At 31.8% G+C, this 19,768-nt stretch overlaps 2 protein-coding genes across 2 annotated transcripts; both read right to left on the minus strand.

Moving 5' to 3' along the window:
- Positions 1 to 2,156: 2,156 nt before the first annotated feature.
- Positions 2,157 to 3,850, minus strand: LOC120577304 (UDP-glucose flavonoid 3-O-glucosyltransferase 7-like). Its single transcript, XM_039828441.1, has one exon. It carries the CDS (start codon positions 3,754 to 3,756, stop codon positions 2,290 to 2,292), a length of 1,467 nt encoding a protein of 488 aa, XP_039684375.1. The 5' UTR covers positions 3,757 to 3,850; the 3' UTR covers positions 2,157 to 2,289.
- A 13,227-nt stretch (positions 3,851 to 17,077) lies between these two features.
- LOC120575772 (UDP-glucose flavonoid 3-O-glucosyltransferase 7) lies at positions 17,078 to 18,812 on the minus strand. Its single transcript, XM_039829489.1, has one exon. It carries the CDS (start codon positions 18,687 to 18,689, stop codon positions 17,217 to 17,219), a length of 1,473 nt encoding a protein of 490 aa, XP_039685423.1. The 5' UTR covers positions 18,690 to 18,812; the 3' UTR covers positions 17,078 to 17,216.
- Positions 18,813 to 19,768: the final 956 nt, after the last annotated feature.

A 19,768-nucleotide genomic window follows, 5' to 3' on the forward strand; every position in this document is an offset into this window, starting at 1 on the left:
TTTTTTTTTTAAAAAAAAAAAAATCAGAGTTTTGGAATTGAACTACCATAGAATGAATCAAAAAATTTTCAAAGAGAAGTTGGGACAGGACTTGTATGATGTTAATCTTTTAAACATAGTTAATAACTTAGTTAAATTCAACGTGCAATTATAAATTGAAACCTGTAACAATTGCTTAAACACAAATGAGAAACCTCAAGAATTGAAAAAGAATGATAGTTGAATCCCGACCGGGTTAGTGGGAGGACCGTTAAACCAGTTTAACCTACCCGATCTATTTTTTTTTTTTGTTAAATAAAATGAAAAGGCAAGGCATATATAAAGACAAAAACCTAATAACACATACTCCCAATCCAAATGTTATTTCAACCACCGTTCTCCTCTCCCATCTCAACCACCGTCGCATCCTCTCTCCCCCCTGTCATCTTCTTCTTTAAAGCTGAAGTCATTCCCTTTGTCATCTTGTAGAACATACTATGTTTTAACTTTGATGGAATCTGAACTATAACTTATTTGTGAGGTTTTTTATGAAGTACTATTGTTTAATGTATGAGTTCATTTGAATTTGGATTAGAATTAACTTGAAATTTAATTGTGCTGCAATTAAGAAATTAACTTGCAGTTGTGATTTTAAATTTTTTAATGTACGAACTTTAAATAGAAAAAAAAAATAATAACAATTTAGTTGTTGCAGTGGTAAGGGGTGCCATAAAGTGGCAAAGGTTGCGGGTTCAACACTATCTAGCAAAATCATATATATATAGACATGATCCATTGACACTAGGTGTTAGTCTTTAAACTTGCACCAAATCTCAACTGTTATATTTGATTGATCCAACGACTGATTATATCAATAATAAATGGAAAGAAATCACATGATGATGAAAAAGGAAATTATCTCTATGAAAGATATTGCTTGATTTGCAATTGATTTTTTTTTTCTTTCCCTCTCTCTTAGTAAAATATGACCGGAATACTTTGTTGTGTGATTGACCTGCAAAAATGGCACTTTGTTCCCAATGAAAACAATATGATCTCCCATATTAGCGAAATTTCAACACTATTTGATATCACCGGTGTGCTTTCCATACAGATCATGGGCGGGTTTATCGCCCGGCGAGTTTGGGCACACGCTCGGACTCAACCCATATTTTCTTTGTATGGTTAGAAGAAATTTGACTTATAGTGACGGTCAAAATTCGTCACTATATAGAAAAATTTTGTAGCTAAATTCGTCTGTCATTGTTAAATGGTTGTCACTGCATATTTTCTACTTTTACCTACGGAGAAAATGTAGGTAACTCAAAGGAGACCATTTTAAAAACATTATTTAATTTTACCTACGGTTGCGACCTTCACTAAAACTTAACATTTTTTATTTTATTTTTCATATTTTCTATTCTACTATAAAATCTAAAAATGAATAATTTATAAAATTACCACTAAAATTAGTTTAATCAATATAATAAAATATTATAATCAATATCATTGGAATTTAAAATTGATTACTATAATAATTTTTTAGAATAAATTCTTGAAGTGGTTTATCTAGAATAATTCTCCGTAACTATGAATTATTATACCATTCACCCAAACCAATACTTAATACTCACAGAAATACTTAATACTCACATAAATCAAAATCTATATATACTCTGTTGTTCATTTAATTTATGGTAACAAAATTTGAATCGCTATTCATAATAGCTTGTTAGACAAAACGACATAATATCAAGTTACAACTTACAATCCCTTCATACCTGAAAAAACTTACAATTACTTCTACAATATGGGATAATAAATCAGATTTTAATTTCTAATTTGTGGATCTTCAACAATAGCGGGTGCACCAAAGCTATTACCAACATCAACAATAGGGACGTTGGTGTTGGATCAACTTGGTAGAGCCAAGGTTGAACAAAAAATATTACAGCTAAATTTTAATATTAGATATGTCACATATGGGACAAGTCATTATATATTGATTTTGGCAAATATATACCAAAACACATTGTCCATGCAAATTGAATAGCTAATGCAACTAGGTTTATCGGTGCAATGTCTTCGATATCTTGAGATTGAGATGGAATATGTTTGTTAAGTTTTAAAAATGTTACACAGAAATGCGAACAAATTAATCATGTGAAAGACAGAAAGAAAAAAAAAACCAAACGTTTGATTGATGAATTGAATATCAGTAAGCAAAAGGAGAGAAATCTCTTACAAAGGTTTCCCCATACATATTGTTATAAATAATCATGAATACACATAATAATAGGATTTGAATTATTAAAGTAGTTTGCGGTCTCTCGATCTTTTAAGATCGCCAATCAAAGCCAACAAATTGCTATTAGACGACCCACCTTCTTGAACAGCCTGTGTAGCTTTTCTCCCAAACTCTTGAGCACGTCGTCTGATTTCCTTAGCTTCATCTCCATCGTCCATCAATCTCCTCATAGCTTTTTCTATACTATGTCTACTCACCACTTTGTCTTTTTCTTGAAAACCATGTAGAGACCACTCTGTTGCACCCACCTCCACCCCAATCCTTTGCACAACAGTTATCAACTTTTCATTATAGAACTGTTCTCCATGCACTGGCCACGTGATCATCGGAATCCCTGCACTAATAGCCTCAACGATGGAGTTCCACCCACAATGTGTCATGAATGCACCCACAACAGTGTGGCTTAAAATCATTGCTTGTGGGGCCCACCCCTTAATGATAAAACCTTTCTTATTTAAAATGTTTCTCTCTTCGAATCCTTTAGGCAACCACTTTTCTTTCTGCTCTTCACTCTCATCTTCTTTCCCTTTCTTCTCAGGAACAACCCATACAAATTCGTGACCTAAATTTTCGATTCCGCTCGCAATCTCGTAAAGTTGTTTATCAGAGAAATAAGAGATGCTCCCAAAACATATGTATAACACTGAATTATCTTCCTTTGAGTCTAGCCAACTTAGACACTCATGCACGCTAACCACACTCTCATTTCCCCTCACGGATTTATCTTGAAAAGTTTTGCGAATAAGGCAAGCTGGACCAAGATGCCAAGCCTTGTAACCCATGGTTTTCTCATAGTGTTTGATGCAATCTTCACCATCAAGTTCGGCAAAGTTGTTAACGATGAGTCCCTTACTTTTGCGGATTGTCTCAAGCATCCTTTCCTCAAATGCGATTAATTGCTTTGGTGGTGTTGAGCAAAAGGTGATTGAATGAGGAAAATTTGGATCAACGAACGAACTCAAACTCGAATTCTGGTCAAAATATGAACGGTTTATTCTTAGGGATTCTATGAGGGATATTGTAAAGAGGGAGAATCCGGTGAAGGCAATGGTGGAGATATGAGGCTTATTGGCCAAGTCATTAATCCAAGGGTATACACAGTCGGCAATGATGTAGTCAGGTTGATCCTTCTCCACGAATTCTCTAATGGGTTCATGGAGGAGCATTGCACCTTTGCATATCTTGGCCATGGTGGCAGGGCCAGTGGTGGAGGACAATGATTCAACGCCATCGGGAAGGTCGACTTGCTGGGAGGGAAAGTCGATGGTGTGAAGGCGGAGGAAAAACGGATCGACGGAGGAGAGAGATTTGGTAAAGAAATGAGCATTAGAGGGAGTGGTGATGATCGTGACTTGTTGGCCATGGGATGCAAACAGAGCTGCTATGTCACCCAAAGGAATCATATGACCAGGTGATAGAAATGGAAGCATGTGAAGTTTCAATGGCCGTTCGACTTCAACACCTTCCATTGCTGATCAATTCTTTTTTGAGGGGAAAGAAGTGCAGATCAAATTTCTTTAATACTCAATTAGTCTTTTTATTTCTTCAACTTTTCACGGTTTATCTCACTATTTATTATTGAATTATGTCTGCACGACACCCGCAACTAGATCCACGAGAGAATAGATTATATATATTTTAATTTTGACAGAAAGAGATAGGAATAGATTATATTAAAATCACGAGATCTGATTAATCCAATCCACAGACACAACTTGGATATAGATAAGACGAGAAATTCATTCTTAATTTAAGCGGTTTGTAAGTTTTTTGTGCATCCTTTAAACAATTTGTGCACAATTTAATTAGTATATTCTGTCGGTTTACAATTATCGTACAGAAACTTATGTTGTCACGTTAATTAATAAATATATAATACATGACTTGTATTTTTTTTTTTGAATAAATAAATATATGATTTGTTATATTCACTAATTGATGTGTCAATATATCATTGAATGTATGTGTAAAAGAATTGTATACCTACGAAGTGTACTGGTTAAATTCACATGAATATAACGAATTTAATTTTTTTTTTCTGTTTTCATAGAAAAAATGACCAAGTTTGCTTCCCTATCAATCAATTTAGCATGCAATATTATTTTCTGTTAAATTTAAATTTTTTAATTATTTTAAACTTACTTTTTTTTTAAAGGCTTAATTGCATGTTTGATCACTTATGTTTATTTTAGATTTTAAGTTAGTTATTTATGTTTTAAAAGTTTCAAGTTGATCCCTTATGTTTTAAAAGTTTCAAGTTGATTTAAAGCGTTACTGACATTTGAATAAGTTAGTCCTTTTCGTCACTTGACTGGTTAAAGATTTAGGTTGACAATGTGGGGTGGTGGAATTTAACTTATTTAGAAAATCAGTTTTAAAACATTTTTTTAATTTTTCTATTTTATTAAACTCAATATCATGTCGTGGAAGAGACGAACTTATTCCAACGTGAGTAACATTTTGGATCAGCTTGAAAACTTTAAACGTAAGGGACCAACTTGAAACTTTTAAAACATAAGGGATCAATTTGAAACCTAAAATAAACATAAGGGATCAAACATGCAATTAAGCCTTTTTTAAACGATTTTTCGAGCATTATAAATGTTGTTTTACATCCTTGTAGGACGAATCATTCAGGAGAATCTGAGTTTGATTTTTGACAAGGATAAATTTTTATTAGACTTTACTTACCTTCGGACAAAACCCCTAATTAGTAGAGCCTGTATATTTCTCATAGGATCTGAAGGGTTAACGTAACACCCTAATCCCAACTAGTATTTTTCTAATTTAAAATACAAATAAAATTTAATTACACAAGGGTGTGACGCATTCTTATCATTCAAAAGTAATTCAATTTAGATAAAAATAGTGCAGCAGAATTAAGTTTTAAAAACATTGTCACATCATCATAACAATGAAACCGAATTCAAATATGAATTCTAAAACAAAGTCTGAAAATAAAAGAAAAATCCCAATTTCCTATTATTACAGAATCAGAACATTAACCCAAAATAAACTATTAATGAAAAGAAAGATTGACGAGAAAGACTCATCGTCGTACTCCAAGCTCGTTCCGTCTAAAGTTCTTCGTCTTGAATATATATACCAAACAAGGGTACAAGCGTCCAATCCATAATCAAGGTGAGTATATATTCAAAATAAGAAGATTTCATAAACATAATGAATAGATTAAGAAGATTTCATATAACATTCACATCATTAAATAATCATCATTTCACATCATTTAATAAAGGAAAATGCTAACCGGTGCCCCAGGGGCACAGGTTAAGGATATGAAAAAGGAAATTATATAGTAGTTAATGCATTGAAATTGTGTAATTAATTGATAATAAAGTGAAAAACAGTTTCCTTTTATAATAATAATTCATTTTTATGGTATGCTTAACAAGTGTCCGGGGGCACCGGTTAGCAAGACCCACTAATAAATCACATAAGAACATTTCTCACTTACACAAAAGCAATTACCATTTATGAAATTCAAATCTTATCAAATGAACACAATTATGTGTGAAATACGCGTATATGTATTTGGTATCAAACCTACTCATCGTCAGTGCGCATGCCTCTACGCATGAGCCGGATTAATCGCTCATCTTTGATGGGTCAAAAAAAATTATTATTTAATAATAATTATTATTATGCATTGCCAAATATTTTATCATTTACACATCATTAAATAATACATGAATTACACATAGTCAAGTAATTCATCTTTAATCATTATTTAATATCACATCATTTTGATTTATCATTAAAAAGAAAAGGAAAAAGAACGATTTTAACAAAGAAGAATAGTATATAGTTGCAAATGTCTCCTTCTCTTTTTCTGATTCATACCCACCGTTCCCTCGTGTCAAGTTGCACATATAAAATTAAAACCACACAAACCGAAGCAAAAACACTTATATTTAAATCAATAGAAAAGTTAATTACGAGTATCTTCGGAACATTTTTTAAACATTTTAAATTGTAAGTTTTTAATGAAAAGTTATATATTAAATACATTGAAAATTGTAATAGTTGACTTTTTAAAAGAATAATTGCTCAATTTAGGTTGATTAAAAGTATCTCTGGAATACTCATTAACAAGACGCTTAAATCAAAGACATCAGTTACTTAGAAACGCATATTAACAATACTAATACACACATAAACATCGCAAAATACAGCATGGTCTTGTGGTTCAGATGCATTTTTTGTTTTGTAGTTTCTGCATTTGTTACAGTTTTATGACTAGTAACATCAGATTAAATTCATATTATTGTTGGTTTCATATTGTATAATTTTGAGAAAACTACTCTTAGTGCACATGATCGTAAGTTGATTTGCCTATATTTCGTTGTCTTCACGCTTTAGTTAATTTCAACCTTGCAAAGAGCCAGAGTGACTTATTAGTTTTCAACCAACTCCCTATTATTTGTAAATTCTTCCCTATTTATGGCAGATGATATAATAAATAAATAGAAGTATTATTGCAAATATTATTGTCTTATGTAGTAATAGATTTTATTAAAAAGTACAGTGTAATACAATTGTATCGTTATTTTTCCCCTTAAAAAGTTTATTATTAATTTTTTCGGTTATCGATCTAAAACCACAATAAAATAAGACTAGATAAGGCCTCTATAAAAAAAGACTAGAGAGGGGTAACGTAGAAAAAAAACCGGTATAAGTCAAAATAATTTTTTTTTTAAAGTAATGAAAAGAGCATTACCTGAATACATTAAACAAAAAACAAGTCCTTGTAAGCTTAACTCAGTTGATAAGAACAATGCATAAGTTCAAACCCTGACCACCACAAAAAAAATAAAATAAATAAACAAGTACAAAAAAAAGATGAAAACTAGTCAAAACCTTTTCAAAAGGAAGTGAATCTAAAGTTAGGTAAACGTAACCTAGGAAGTGAAGGGAACCAAACAAATGAAGATAGAGCTAATCCCAAGTTAGCAAAACCATCTGCGCAGGAGTTTCTTTCTCCGTAAATATGCTTTACAAAAAATTCATGTGTCACTAGTTCTAAACAATTTATCCATTTGTTTCTTACGTCACAAGGAATAATTGTTTTTGATTTGAAAGCAAGCAAGACAAGTTGAAAATCAGTTTCCAACCAAAGGTTATGCCATCCTTTTGAGTATGCTATCTCTATAGCCAAGATTGCTGCAAGAAGCTCAGCAACATAAAAAGAATCTGAGTCTAGGTTTTGTGCAAAACCACCAATGAAGCTACTATTACAGTCTCTGAATATTCCTCCACAAGCAGCTCTAGAAGGATTCTTCACCATTGCACCATCTGTGTTTGCTTTTATCCAGTTAATTAAAGGAGGTTGTCAGTTTACTTCTTTAATGGTCGTTGTAAATATATTTCATGGGATGGGGCACAAGATGCACCCTAAATTATATATTTCTTCTTAGTTTTTGGTCTTGTGCTTCAGAAGCATTTTTCGTTTTGTAGTTTCTGCGTTTGTTACATTTTCGTGACTATTAACATCAGATTAAATTCATATTATTGTTGGTTCCATATTGTATAATTTTGAGAAAACTACACTTAGTGCACATGATCGTAAGTTGATTTGCTAAATTCATTTTCATATTTTTTTGGTTAAATATATTTTTTGGTCCCTATAAATATACTAATTTTTCGTTTCGATCCCTCTCAAATTTTCCTTCAACTTTTAGTCCCTATAAAATTTTCAATAACTACTTTTGGTCCCTGTTTTTAAGTTTATTTTTGTATTTTTTTAATGAAATTATGCAAAAATTTGTAGAATATTGTAAAAAAAATTCCCAGAAAAAATTAGAATTTTTTAACAAAGCATGAATTAAATATGAATTTTTAACTATAAAAAATATAAAAATTCATATTAAATTCATGTTATGTTAAAAAATTCTAATTTTTTTTGGGAGAGATTCTTATAATATTATGAATTTTTCTGCAAATTTTTATTCAAAAATATGAATTCTACATTAATTACAAATTGTAGAATTCATATTTTTTAATAAAATTTTAATATTATAAGAATCTCTCCCAAAACAAATTAGAATATTTCAACAAAACATGAATTAAATATGAATTTTTATATTTTTGACGGTTAAAAATTCATAATTAATTTATGTTTTGTTAAAAAATTCTAATTTTTTTTTGAAAGATTTTTACAATATTCGACGCATTTCTGCACAATTTCATTAAAAAAAAAATACAAAATTTAACTTAAAAATAGGGACCAAAAGTAGTGATTGAAAAATTTATAGGGATTAAAAGTTGAAGGAAAATTTTAGAGGGACTAAAACAAAAAGTTTGTTTATTTATAAGGACCAAAAACATATTTAATTTAACCCTATTTTTAAAAATAAAATAATATGCAAAATTCTTCACTATATTATTAGCCATTTTTACAGTTTATTAGTTTTAGTCTTTCAGAATTATGCCTTGCCAATAATTAATTACACCAAGTCTAGCTTGTAATTTGAGATTTACCTCCCAAATTAATTACACTGAGTCTAGAATTTTTTGACAAAAAAATAAATTAATTACAAATTGTTTAAAGCGCCAAAACCTCAAAAAATAAAACAACGGAAACCTCGACTTAAAAATTAAATTTTGAGATGAACTTCTTTTTTTTTTTTTTTCTTTCGGAGATGTCTATAAAAATATTTTGAAAGGATATGTATAGATTGGAAGCATTGATACAAAGCCTTGAATTGTTTTTATTTTTTTAACCTAAACGTGTAAATTGCAATTTTGTTACGAGTAGGTATATATTCTTGGGTCAAATTTCATTTTTTAATTGAGATTTTGTTTATAACATCATAAAAACATTCAACATAAAATTTTGGAGTTTTTAAACGAGAGACAGATTGATTATGAACAAACTAGATTATGGAGAGCAAAAATTCATAATTAACTCGTTTCTAATTTAAAAACTCCAAAATTTGATGATGGAGGTTCTTATGATATCATAAAAAAACTAGAAAAATCACGGAACTCAATTTAACATGTGAGTATATGCTTTACTCGAAACAAAATTACAATTTTGCATGTTTAGGTCAGAAGTTAAAGATAAATCAAGATTTCTTTAGAATGCTACAAAACTTTTTATATCATTTCTATATATTATTATAGACGTCTCATAAAAAAACCAACTCAAAATTTCGATTTATTTTTAACAAACCAAACAGAATTATATTACTGAAACAAAAAAAGTCTCCCAGAAGAACAAGAAGTGCAAAGGAAAACTTAAATTTGATACAAAGTTTTCATAAACAATTGAAACCAATAAAAGAAGAAACACTAGGTTGATACAAAATTCGATTTTTAGGTTGATGTTTTGGCTTTTGGCGATTTAAAAACTCATAATTAATTTGTCCTCTGTTGGAAAAGAGAAACACTAGAACAATTACAATGTCAAGTCATCGGAAGTAAATAAATGATCACCGCGATGAAAGAAAAAAGTGAAATAATAACAAGAAGATTACATCTAAGCACCCATACAAGCTAAAGGGTGCCGCCACCAGTCATGGTAACTGAAAGCGAAAGTGGGCATAGTAGATTTCAGCCAAAGGAAAGAGTGTCTTTTGACTTTGTCTGCTATGCTCTGCGAATCCATAACCTTATGTTGAAAAACCCTGCTATTCTGCTCTTTCCAAATAACACAGACACAAGCTAGCCAGATTATTTGGAAAAATGAATGTGAAGATCGCGGTAACCCTGAAATGTGCCTAAACTGAAGGGAAAAAAAAGGATCTCGGGTTGTGAATAGAGCAACAAAAGAGATGCCTAGCCACTGAAAAACCAAGAACCAGATGTTGCAAAAAGTGTCACAATCGAAGAGTAAATGGTTGGCGATCTTTTGAGACCCACAGCCGCCTACACACATGTTGTCTTCAATATCTAGCACATGTCGCCGCACCAAGTTATCTTTAGTCGGAATTCGATTACGAAACAGCTGCCACGTGAAAAAAGAAACTTTAACGGAGCTCGCTTATGCCACACATCAACATACAAGCCCCTATCAGTAGGTGCCTCCACCGACGTGAGGAGATGGTAAGTACCTTTCACTGAATAGCCATGAATAGGATCAAGTAGCCACCGCCACTTGTCTAGAATGTTATCCTGCAAAACAATATTATGCAAAATAGCAGGACACTCTGAAACACTCTCCTCCTCCCAAGAAAGAAGGCGCCTCCTCCACTTCCCCGCACCACCTACAACCATCCATCCTCTACTCGCCCTCTCTACCACTGTTACCCACCTATCTTCGGCCAAAGAAAAGAGCCTAGGAAATCTAACCCGCAACGGCAGGCTTCCCACCCAATTGTATGTCCAAAAAGAGTACTACTTCATCCTCCTACCACCCTACAGACATTGTCTTCAAACCAACCCCCATCCATCTCCTCTGCAGACCCTAGAAATCATTTGCCACCACAACGAACTATCCCTTCCTCCCTCCTTCAACCGACCACCCTCCTCCCCGTACCTAGCCTTTAAGACTCGATACCATTACCCGTCCTTATCTACTAGCATCCTCCAACACCATTTCCCTACCAAAGATAAATTAAACTCACCTAACCTCTGCAACCCAAACCTCCTTCCTCTTTAGGTGCACAAACTGAATTCCAGTCAACCCAAGAAATTTTTCTAACATCCTCACAACCCCCCAAAAAAAAATATTCGATAAAGAAAATTATACCTGCAGGGACCTTAAAAAAGGAAAGAAAGTAATCCGAAAGAGATGACAGGATAGATTTCAGAAATACCAGGCGACCACTCAATGAAAGAAACTTGCATTTCCAATTAGATAGTCTATTAATAATCCGATCCACCATACGTTTCCAAAACTCTAGTCTCATGGCATGACCCCCAATGGGAAGCCCTAAATAAACAAAGGGTAACTTTCTCACACGACAGTTCATCACCGTTGCGGCCTCAATCAACCACGAGTCTGAAACATTAACTCATGTTAACATGCTTTTATTAAAACTAACCATCAAACCATATACTTGTTCAAAAATAATCAACATCACCCTCATGGGCCGCACATTAGCCCAACTCTTATCACCAAGTAACAAAGTGTCGTCTACAAATTGCAGATGAGAAATAGAGACCCCATTGTTGCTCCCCACATGATAACCACTGAACAACCCCGTCACTACTAAAGACTTCATCACAACATTGAGACCTTCGATGTCTTTTCTTAATCGATTATATATGTATAATGTTTCAATTATGTTATTGCCTATCATTCTCTATACATCTCGATGTCTCGTAGATAACGGGAGATTGATTTAAATCTCCTAAAACAACAGGATGTTTTCCATCCTCCTAAAATATCTCGTTTCAATTTTGATCTTGAATGCCTAGTTTATTTTCATATTAAAGTAAATTATAACTTTTTTTCCTAAAAAAAAAAAAAAACTTTCCTTTTTTAATAAGTTAAATTTACCTATTAAAATTGACATCGAAGAAAATTGAATCTACGACATGAGAGAAGCAAACTCTAAAGTTTTTTAATAAATTATAATTTTTTCTATATTTCAAGATATGTTGAAGTTATGCTTATTTTTTTGTTCAACGTCACTATATCCGTATTATGTTCCCCGCTAAAAAAATATCCACATTATGTTAAAAAAAAAAAGGTTAAATTGCACTTTTCGCCCCTTAAGTTTTAAAATGTTGTAATTTTGAATCCCTATTAAAAAAATGAAAATTTTGCCCCTCTATTTTACAAAATGTTGCAAAGCCAATGAGAAGACGCCACGTGTCCCAAAATTGCAATTTTTTGTAAAGATAAAGGGTTAAACTAGCTTATTTCCCTAAAGATAAAGGGTTAAAAGAGTATATTTCCATAAAGTTAGAGGTCGAAAGAGCATATTTCTCTAAAAATAGAGGGGTAAATTTTTTTTTTTTTTTTAATAAGGGCTCAAAATCGCAACATTTTAAAACTTAAGGGATGAAAAGTGCAGTTTAACATTAAAAAATGTCACAATTATGTTCATTAAGGAGTTCTATATATAGTACACTATGACAAAAATCGGAATTATCACACATTTGAATAGTAAACTTAACGAACAAAATGTTATATTTCATGTTACCTTTTAATGCTACCTTTCTATGCAAAAAAAAAAAAAGTTTTTGTTTTCTTAACGTATGGAAAAAACTGGAAAAAGTTAAAAAAAATAAAAAATTATGGAAAAAATTTATATATATCAAAATTTTCAAAAAATATAAAAAAATTCTGAATTAAATTAAAATTATAAAAAAATCGAAAATATAATATTATATAGTTATTTTGATTATGAAAATTTATTTCTAGAATTTTATTTATTCGAAAATATAATGTAGATGAATAACAAGATACAATGGATTTTGATTGACACCGGTATATAAGTCATGTTATACTATTGAATAACAAGCCCTTAATTCTATTTTTCATGATCTAATGTTATGTTTTTTTAATTATTGAAATATTTTCCAATATTTTTATTTTTTGTATAAAAAATAAAAAAAAAACAAACTTTTTAATTTCGAAAGAAAAATCTAGACTTTTTTTAAAAAAATAAATAAAATGTATTTTCTCGTTATATTCATGAATTTCGAAATATATTAAGTTCCTGAATTTTCCAGAAATATAAATTTTTTGAAATATATTTTTTTTCTCATATTTTTAACTTTTTCCAGATTTTTTTTTTTTTTTTTAAATTTTTATTAATTTTTTTCATTATTTTTCATTTTACCAGATTCTTTATCATTTTTATTAAAATTTTCAGATTATTTTTTATTTTATTAAATTTTCCAGAATTTTTTTAATTTGGTTAATCATATTTTTTATTTTAATTAATTTTTTCGTTATTTTTTTTTATTTTTCAGAATATTTTTCATTTTTATTAATTTTTCCAGAATTTATTTAATTTTTTATGTTTTTTTTTTTTCGTTTTTTTTAAATCACAAATGCCACGTGTACCCTTTAAAAAAAATTATACAGTCAGTGTCCATTACACATGTGTCAGGTTTTAAAAAAAAATTAAAATTAAAATAATTACACAGTGGCGTGCCACATCAGCGTCTGGATGGGGTCAAGGGTGTTTTGTGGAGAATCTTAATATTATAGGGGTGTTTGTGAAGAATCTTCATATTATAGGGTTGGAATCTAAACTTTTATTTTTACAGGGGGTAAACCGGAACTCGCCCAAATTACAGGGGTAAAGACATATTAACCCATTTAACTTTTTAAAAGTCAAAAGATTGTTGAATTCAATGTAAATATACTAATTTTGGTTTCCTTAACCATTGCCTTGAGCGCCCTTGTTAGCAAGACCTAAAAAATCAACGTGGTAGCAAGCAATCGTCCTTATCTTCCTTCTTTTCAACAATACACCGGGGACAAAAGGATTTCATAGCAACGTGGTAGTATTGGTTACCCCAAAAGAATAAAATAAAAATAAAAATAAAAACTTGAATGCTTAGTATCCTTTGGTCCCAAAATAATTTAATGTTTTGTTCATTTTAACACATGTTAAGAAAAGTGTATGAATGAAAGAGAAAGAAAAATGGTTTTGACCGTTTTTGTTAAGTATTGGTTTGTTCACCGTTATCATAAATTCAAAGTAGAATATATCGAATCAGAAGCGATAAAATTAATATAAATTAGAGTTATAATTGAAAAAAAGTAACTAATATTGTATTGAAAAGTGAAATGAGTCAATTATTTTGAGATAATTTTTTTTGCCAAATGTTTCTATGTAGCTACCTCATTAATATATTATTTGTCTACTCCAAAAGAATAAAAAAGTTGAATAATTAGTATCTCTTCGTCCTAAAATAGCTTAATCTTTTATTCATTTTACACGTATTAAAAAAGTGTATAAGTGAAAGACAGAGAAAAATAGTTTTGATCGTCTTTGTTAAGTATTTGTGTATTCACCATTATTATAAATGCAAAACAGAATATATTGAATCGTGAGCGATAGAAATTAGTACTCTCTCCGTTGAAATTTATAAGCAAATTTTTGCTCATATGCTTGCAACAAAGTATAAGCAAAAGTTGACCTTTTATCCCTATAAATTATTGTTATACCCAAAATACCCTTTATTTATTTTTATTTTCAATAAACTAAATTAATGTTGTTTTGATAATTGAACAACAACCGAAGAAAACTAAAGGCCACGTTTGATTACATTTAAAATTGGCCGGTGTATTTTCTTGGTAAATTCATTAATTGTCTTGTTGACTAATGTTAGCAACATTCTCTTTTGAACACATTTTATAATACTCTCTCTTATTGGTTTAAATTATTATGGATCTACATTTTGAAAATTGAACTCACACAAAGTGGTGAGACATACATTGATTTCATCTAATAAAAGAGAGCGAGGTTTAAAAGAATGTTGAAAAGTGACTGCTCCTAACATTCCTTTTGTCATTTTTATTCAACCCAAACAAATTTAATACTCCCGCGTGTCTTGAATATAAGTATGAAATCTAAAGATTCATCGGAAGAAGAAATAATTGCAAGTACATGCTTGGAAGTATTGGGAAGAGTTTGATTATTGTTCAGATTAGGCCGTGGAGAAAGAATGGGATAATTTTGGATCAAGTGTCCAGTGTCTTGCAGTATCGACAACAACAACAATTTGAAGCAATATGACATTTTCATACAATTACGACATTCACTAGTGGGAAATCGGAGTAAAAATGTCCAAACTTGTGACAGTGGCGATAAAATTTGGTTGTTTTGTTTGCAACTGCGTAGGCAAGATCAACTTTGGGGATAACAAGCTGCAATCTAGTTTCTTCATACTTAAGACAAAGAAGAGCATTCCTAAGAGTAGGCAAAGGATTATGGTGTAACAAGATGCTCAAACTGGTTCATATTCATCTGTGAGAACCATCAGGAATTGAATAAGGCGAACACGATTGCAATGTGTTCCATAATTAGAGCCGGTCTGCGACTTTTCAAGAATCCACACACGGATTCAACCCGGTGATTATAATTAGAGCCACTGAGAATAACTGAAATAGGAGGAGTGACATCAAATTTATCCATTGTAACACAATATTGTTCAAGGAAATATAGCATTGTAATAGCTAAACTGAGGAAAAATCAACCCGAAGAAAAAATGAAAAGATCATATAATATCATAGTAGTTTGTAGTGACACAATCAGTGGACACATCTCAGTCTCGATTTAACCTTTCAGTGGACAATGCTTCTTCGAACAGGAGATCTCTAGTGATGCATCACAAACCAAATCCACAATATTTACACTTTTGCTTGAAGACCCACAAAATAATCAGAGGTGCAATGAATTAGGATTTTAAAAGACATTTTTTTTGTTTAAAAATGTTTCGTGGATTTTAAAACACTTTGCAAAATTTCAATGACTTTCAAGATTTTAAAATAAGGGAAAACAATCATTTTGGTCCCTGGATGTGCACCTCACTGTCATAATGGTCTCTGACTAAGGAAACAATATAAAAAAGTCTCTGACTCTAGAATTCGTTAGCCACTTTAATCCTTTATGTTACTTTTGGCTGTTTAGTGTACAATTAGCATTTTTGGAAGGAAACACACATTTGAGTTCTTTTCAAATCTCTTGAACTTCATCAAATCCCTAACCTACTCTTTCTTCTTTATCTTGATTCTATCCAATCTTTTCCTCGTTGGCTCGTTCTCAAAAGAGATATTTGGTTTGTTGTAGGTTTAGGTTCATCATGCACATTAAATCTCAAAAGAGATTCCTCAAGTGGTATAATGCCTTTTATTTCATCACTTCCCGGAAGTCAGCACATGAAATTATTAATCTCAAAGGTTTCACAAGTAGTGCTGCATCAACAATGAATCATAAAATTCTCGATCTAAATAAAATCAGCAAACATATGACAAATGAATTCAAAAATGAATTGTAATGTTTTAGTTGTTTCTTGTTTGTGTCATTTGAAACATTTTATTCTATGAGTAATCCAACAAACATATAAACCATTTCCAATTGCAAAAACAATGAGACAAACACAAATTCCATCAGGTAGGCTTGTGGCTGCTGATAAGAGTTCCAGCAGCACTGGTTATATATCCTTCATATCAAAATAAGTAAGCAACCGTAGCGCCACATATGACTAATGAGCGATGCTCCGCCGTGACGAGTTTATGCCTCCACCCATCATCATGTGCTTCGCTTAAGGAAGATTGGATGGAATCAAGATGAAGAAGAAAGAGTCGGATTGGGGATTTGATAAAGATTTGGGATTTAAAAAGAACCTAAATGTTGTTTCTTTCATTTTAGTCACGGTAAAAAAATACCAACTCAGTTTTTTTATAAACTTAACGACCAAATTTAGCGTTAGGAATTAAAGTGGCTAACGAATTTTAGAGTCAAGGGCATTGTTGTGTTTTCTTGAGTCAAGGACCACAATAACAACGAGGTGCACATACAGGAACCAAAATGGTTGTTTCACCCTTTTAAAATACTATTAAAATGACTTTTATAAGATATGGAACAGAGTTTATTAATTTAAATGAATCATTTAAGAGAAATGATTATGATTTAATTATAGCACATTCTTTTTTACAATATTCTCAATCCACACTTATTTTTTGCTGTTTTGTTTTATTAAGAGAATGTAAAATCTTAAAAGAAATAACAATTCATAAAAACCTCATGTTTTCATGAAAGACTTTTTCACGCTAACAATTTACTATAAAATTCCACAAAATCCAATTTATCAAACAATCTATAGGAATTTGAACGTTATTGAATACCATTAAGTTACAAGAAATTTTAGTTGAATACCAAAAAAATTATTTAGATTAAGTAAAAGTCTTAATTGAACATCCCAAAACTTTTTTTTTTTAATAAAAAAGACTTTTAAATTCATTTAGAATCCTAATAGAATACACCCCATAATATGATTTGAATTAATTAACTGGTTTGCCGGCTCTCAATCTTTTAAGATCATCAATCAAAGTCAACAAATTGTTATGAGACGATCCACCTTCTTGAATAGCATGCGTAGCCTTTCTCCCAAACTCTTGAGCACGTTGTCTGATTTCATTAGCTTCATCACCATCGTCTAACAACCTCCTCACAGCCTTTTCAATACTATCTCTACTCACCATTTTCTCTTTCTCTTGAAAACTATGTAGAGACCACTCTGTTGCACCCACCTCCACCCCAATCTTGCACACAACAGTTATCAGTTTCTCATTATAAAATTGTTCTCCTCGCATTGGCCACGTGATCATCGGAATCCCTGCGCTAACAGCCTCCACAGTAGAGTTCCACCCGCAATGTGTCATGAATGCACCCACACCATTGTGGCTCAGAATCATAACTTGTGGGGCCCATCCCCTAATAATCAAACCTTTCTTATTTTTGATGTTTCTCTCTTCAAATCCTTTCGGTAACCACTTTTCTTTCTCCTCTTCACTCTCATCTTCTTTCCCTTTCTTCTCAGGAACAACCCATACAAATTCGTGACCCGCATTTTCTATTCCACGCGCAATCTCATAAAGTTGTTTATCGGAGAAATAACATATGCTCCCAAAACATATGTACAACACTGAATTATCTCGCTTTGAGTTGAGCCACCTTAGACATTCATGCATGCTAACCACACTCTCATTCCCCCTCTCAGCTTTCTCTTGAACAGATTCGTGAATAAGACAAGCTGGACCAAGATGCCAAGCCTTATGACCCATGGTTTTCTCGTAGTGTTTGATGCAATCTTCACCATCAAGTTCTACAAAGTTGTTAATGATGAGTCCCTTGCTTTTGATGATTGTCTTAAGCATCCCTTCCTCGAACTCGATGAATGTCTTTGGTGGTCCTGAGTTAAAGGTGATAGAATGAGGAAAATTTGGAACAACGAATGAACTTGAATCCGAATTCGTGTGAGAATTTGAACGGTGTACTCTAAGGGCTTCTATAAGGGAGACACTAAAGAGTGAGTATCCGGTGAAGGCAAGGGTGGAAATATGAGGCTTATTGGCCAAGTCATGAATCCAAGGGAATACACAGTCACCTATGATGTAGTCAGGTGGATCCTTCTCTATGAATTCTTTGATGGGTCCATGGAGGAGCATTGATCCTACATATATCTTGTGGGTGGTGTCGGTGTCAATGTTGGAGGACAATGATTCAACACCATCTGGGAGGCCGACTTGCTGGGAGGGGAAATCGACGGTGTGAAGGCGGAGGAAAAACGGATCGACGGAGGAGAGAGATTTGGTAAAGAAATGAGCATTGGAGGGAGTGGTGATGATCGTGACTTGTTGGCCATGGGATGCAAACAGAGTTGCTATGTCACCCAAAGGAATCATATGACCAGGTGATAGAAATGGAAGCAAGTAAAGTTTCAATGGTCGTTCAACTCCGACACTACCTTCCATTGCTGTCAATTTTCTCTAATACACTTGTTCACTGTTTATCTCACTCTTTCTATGTGTCTCTCTTCAAGTTCAACAATCTTAAATACGTTGGTTTTGTGTAATGTAATTATATTATATTTCCACACGAGGCTCCCACGATTCCCACGATATTTTTTGGATGCAACGAGACCCACGTTTGAATTAAGTAGCATTCTCATCAATGGGGACAGTGCAGACCCACTTTGGATATACACTAAATACAAACTATATAAAAGGATGGAACGTCTGACAAAATATTAAAATTAGATGGAGTGATGAGATAATTGCATCGTTAATATAATAAAGGCTAATATATACTTATTTTTCTTTGTAAGTTGTTCATTTTATTCATATTTTATTGAAACTGTATTATAATTTTTATCTAAATTTTTATTATGCTTCTACATTTGTGTTTTAATTAGAATTAATCAATTAATTTGTGTTTATGTTCTTTTAATATGCTAGAATGGAAAAAAAGTGTTTCAAAAAAAAGATTAATATTAGAGTCTCAACAAGTTGATGAAGTGAAAAATACCCCAACACAGCAATTAGGGTCATCCTTGAAAAGGAGATTCGTAGATGTTTATTTAGAAAATCTTCTGGTTGATCCTAGGGACAGGATACTAATGTCTTGTTACCATCCAAATGATCGAGATGAAATTCGAAGAACTTATGTAAAAAGATGAAATCCAAATGATCCGGTGAAGCATATATAATTTTCGGTGACGACAATTTGAGTCTTCTTTTTATAGGTTTAATCCTGATTGATTTTTATAATTTGGTAGTTGGTTGGAATATATTATATCAAAAGATGTTGTGTTTTTTTTATGTTGTTATTTTATGATATTCGAAATTGAAGAACACAAAGGATGGGATGCATTTTTTACATAAGAATTTTCAAATTGGAAAAAGTAAGGTAATTTTCTTGAGATTCTACAATATCTTGCTAAAAATAATGAAGAGTTTGGTAAAGTTTCGAAAAGATGCCGTGGAAATCTTATGATAAATGACATTAACCGTGCTTGTTGAAATTTTTGGATTCGTTCTTGTAATAAAGTAAT

This window comes from Medicago truncatula, chromosome 8 (assembly GCF_003473485.1).
Source record: "Medicago truncatula cultivar Jemalong A17 chromosome 8, MtrunA17r5.0-ANR, whole genome shotgun sequence".
NCBI lineage: Eukaryota > Viridiplantae > Streptophyta > Magnoliopsida > Fabales > Fabaceae > Medicago > Medicago truncatula.

Coding starts and splice junctions, on each gene's coding strand:
- LOC120577304 (XM_039828441.1), bottom strand. CDS start 3,756: ATGGAAGGTGTTGAAGTCGAACGGCCATTGAAACTTCACATGCTTCCA.
- LOC120575772 (XM_039829489.1), bottom strand. CDS start 18,689: ATGGAAGGTAGTGTCGGAGTTGAACGACCATTGAAACTTTACTTGCTT.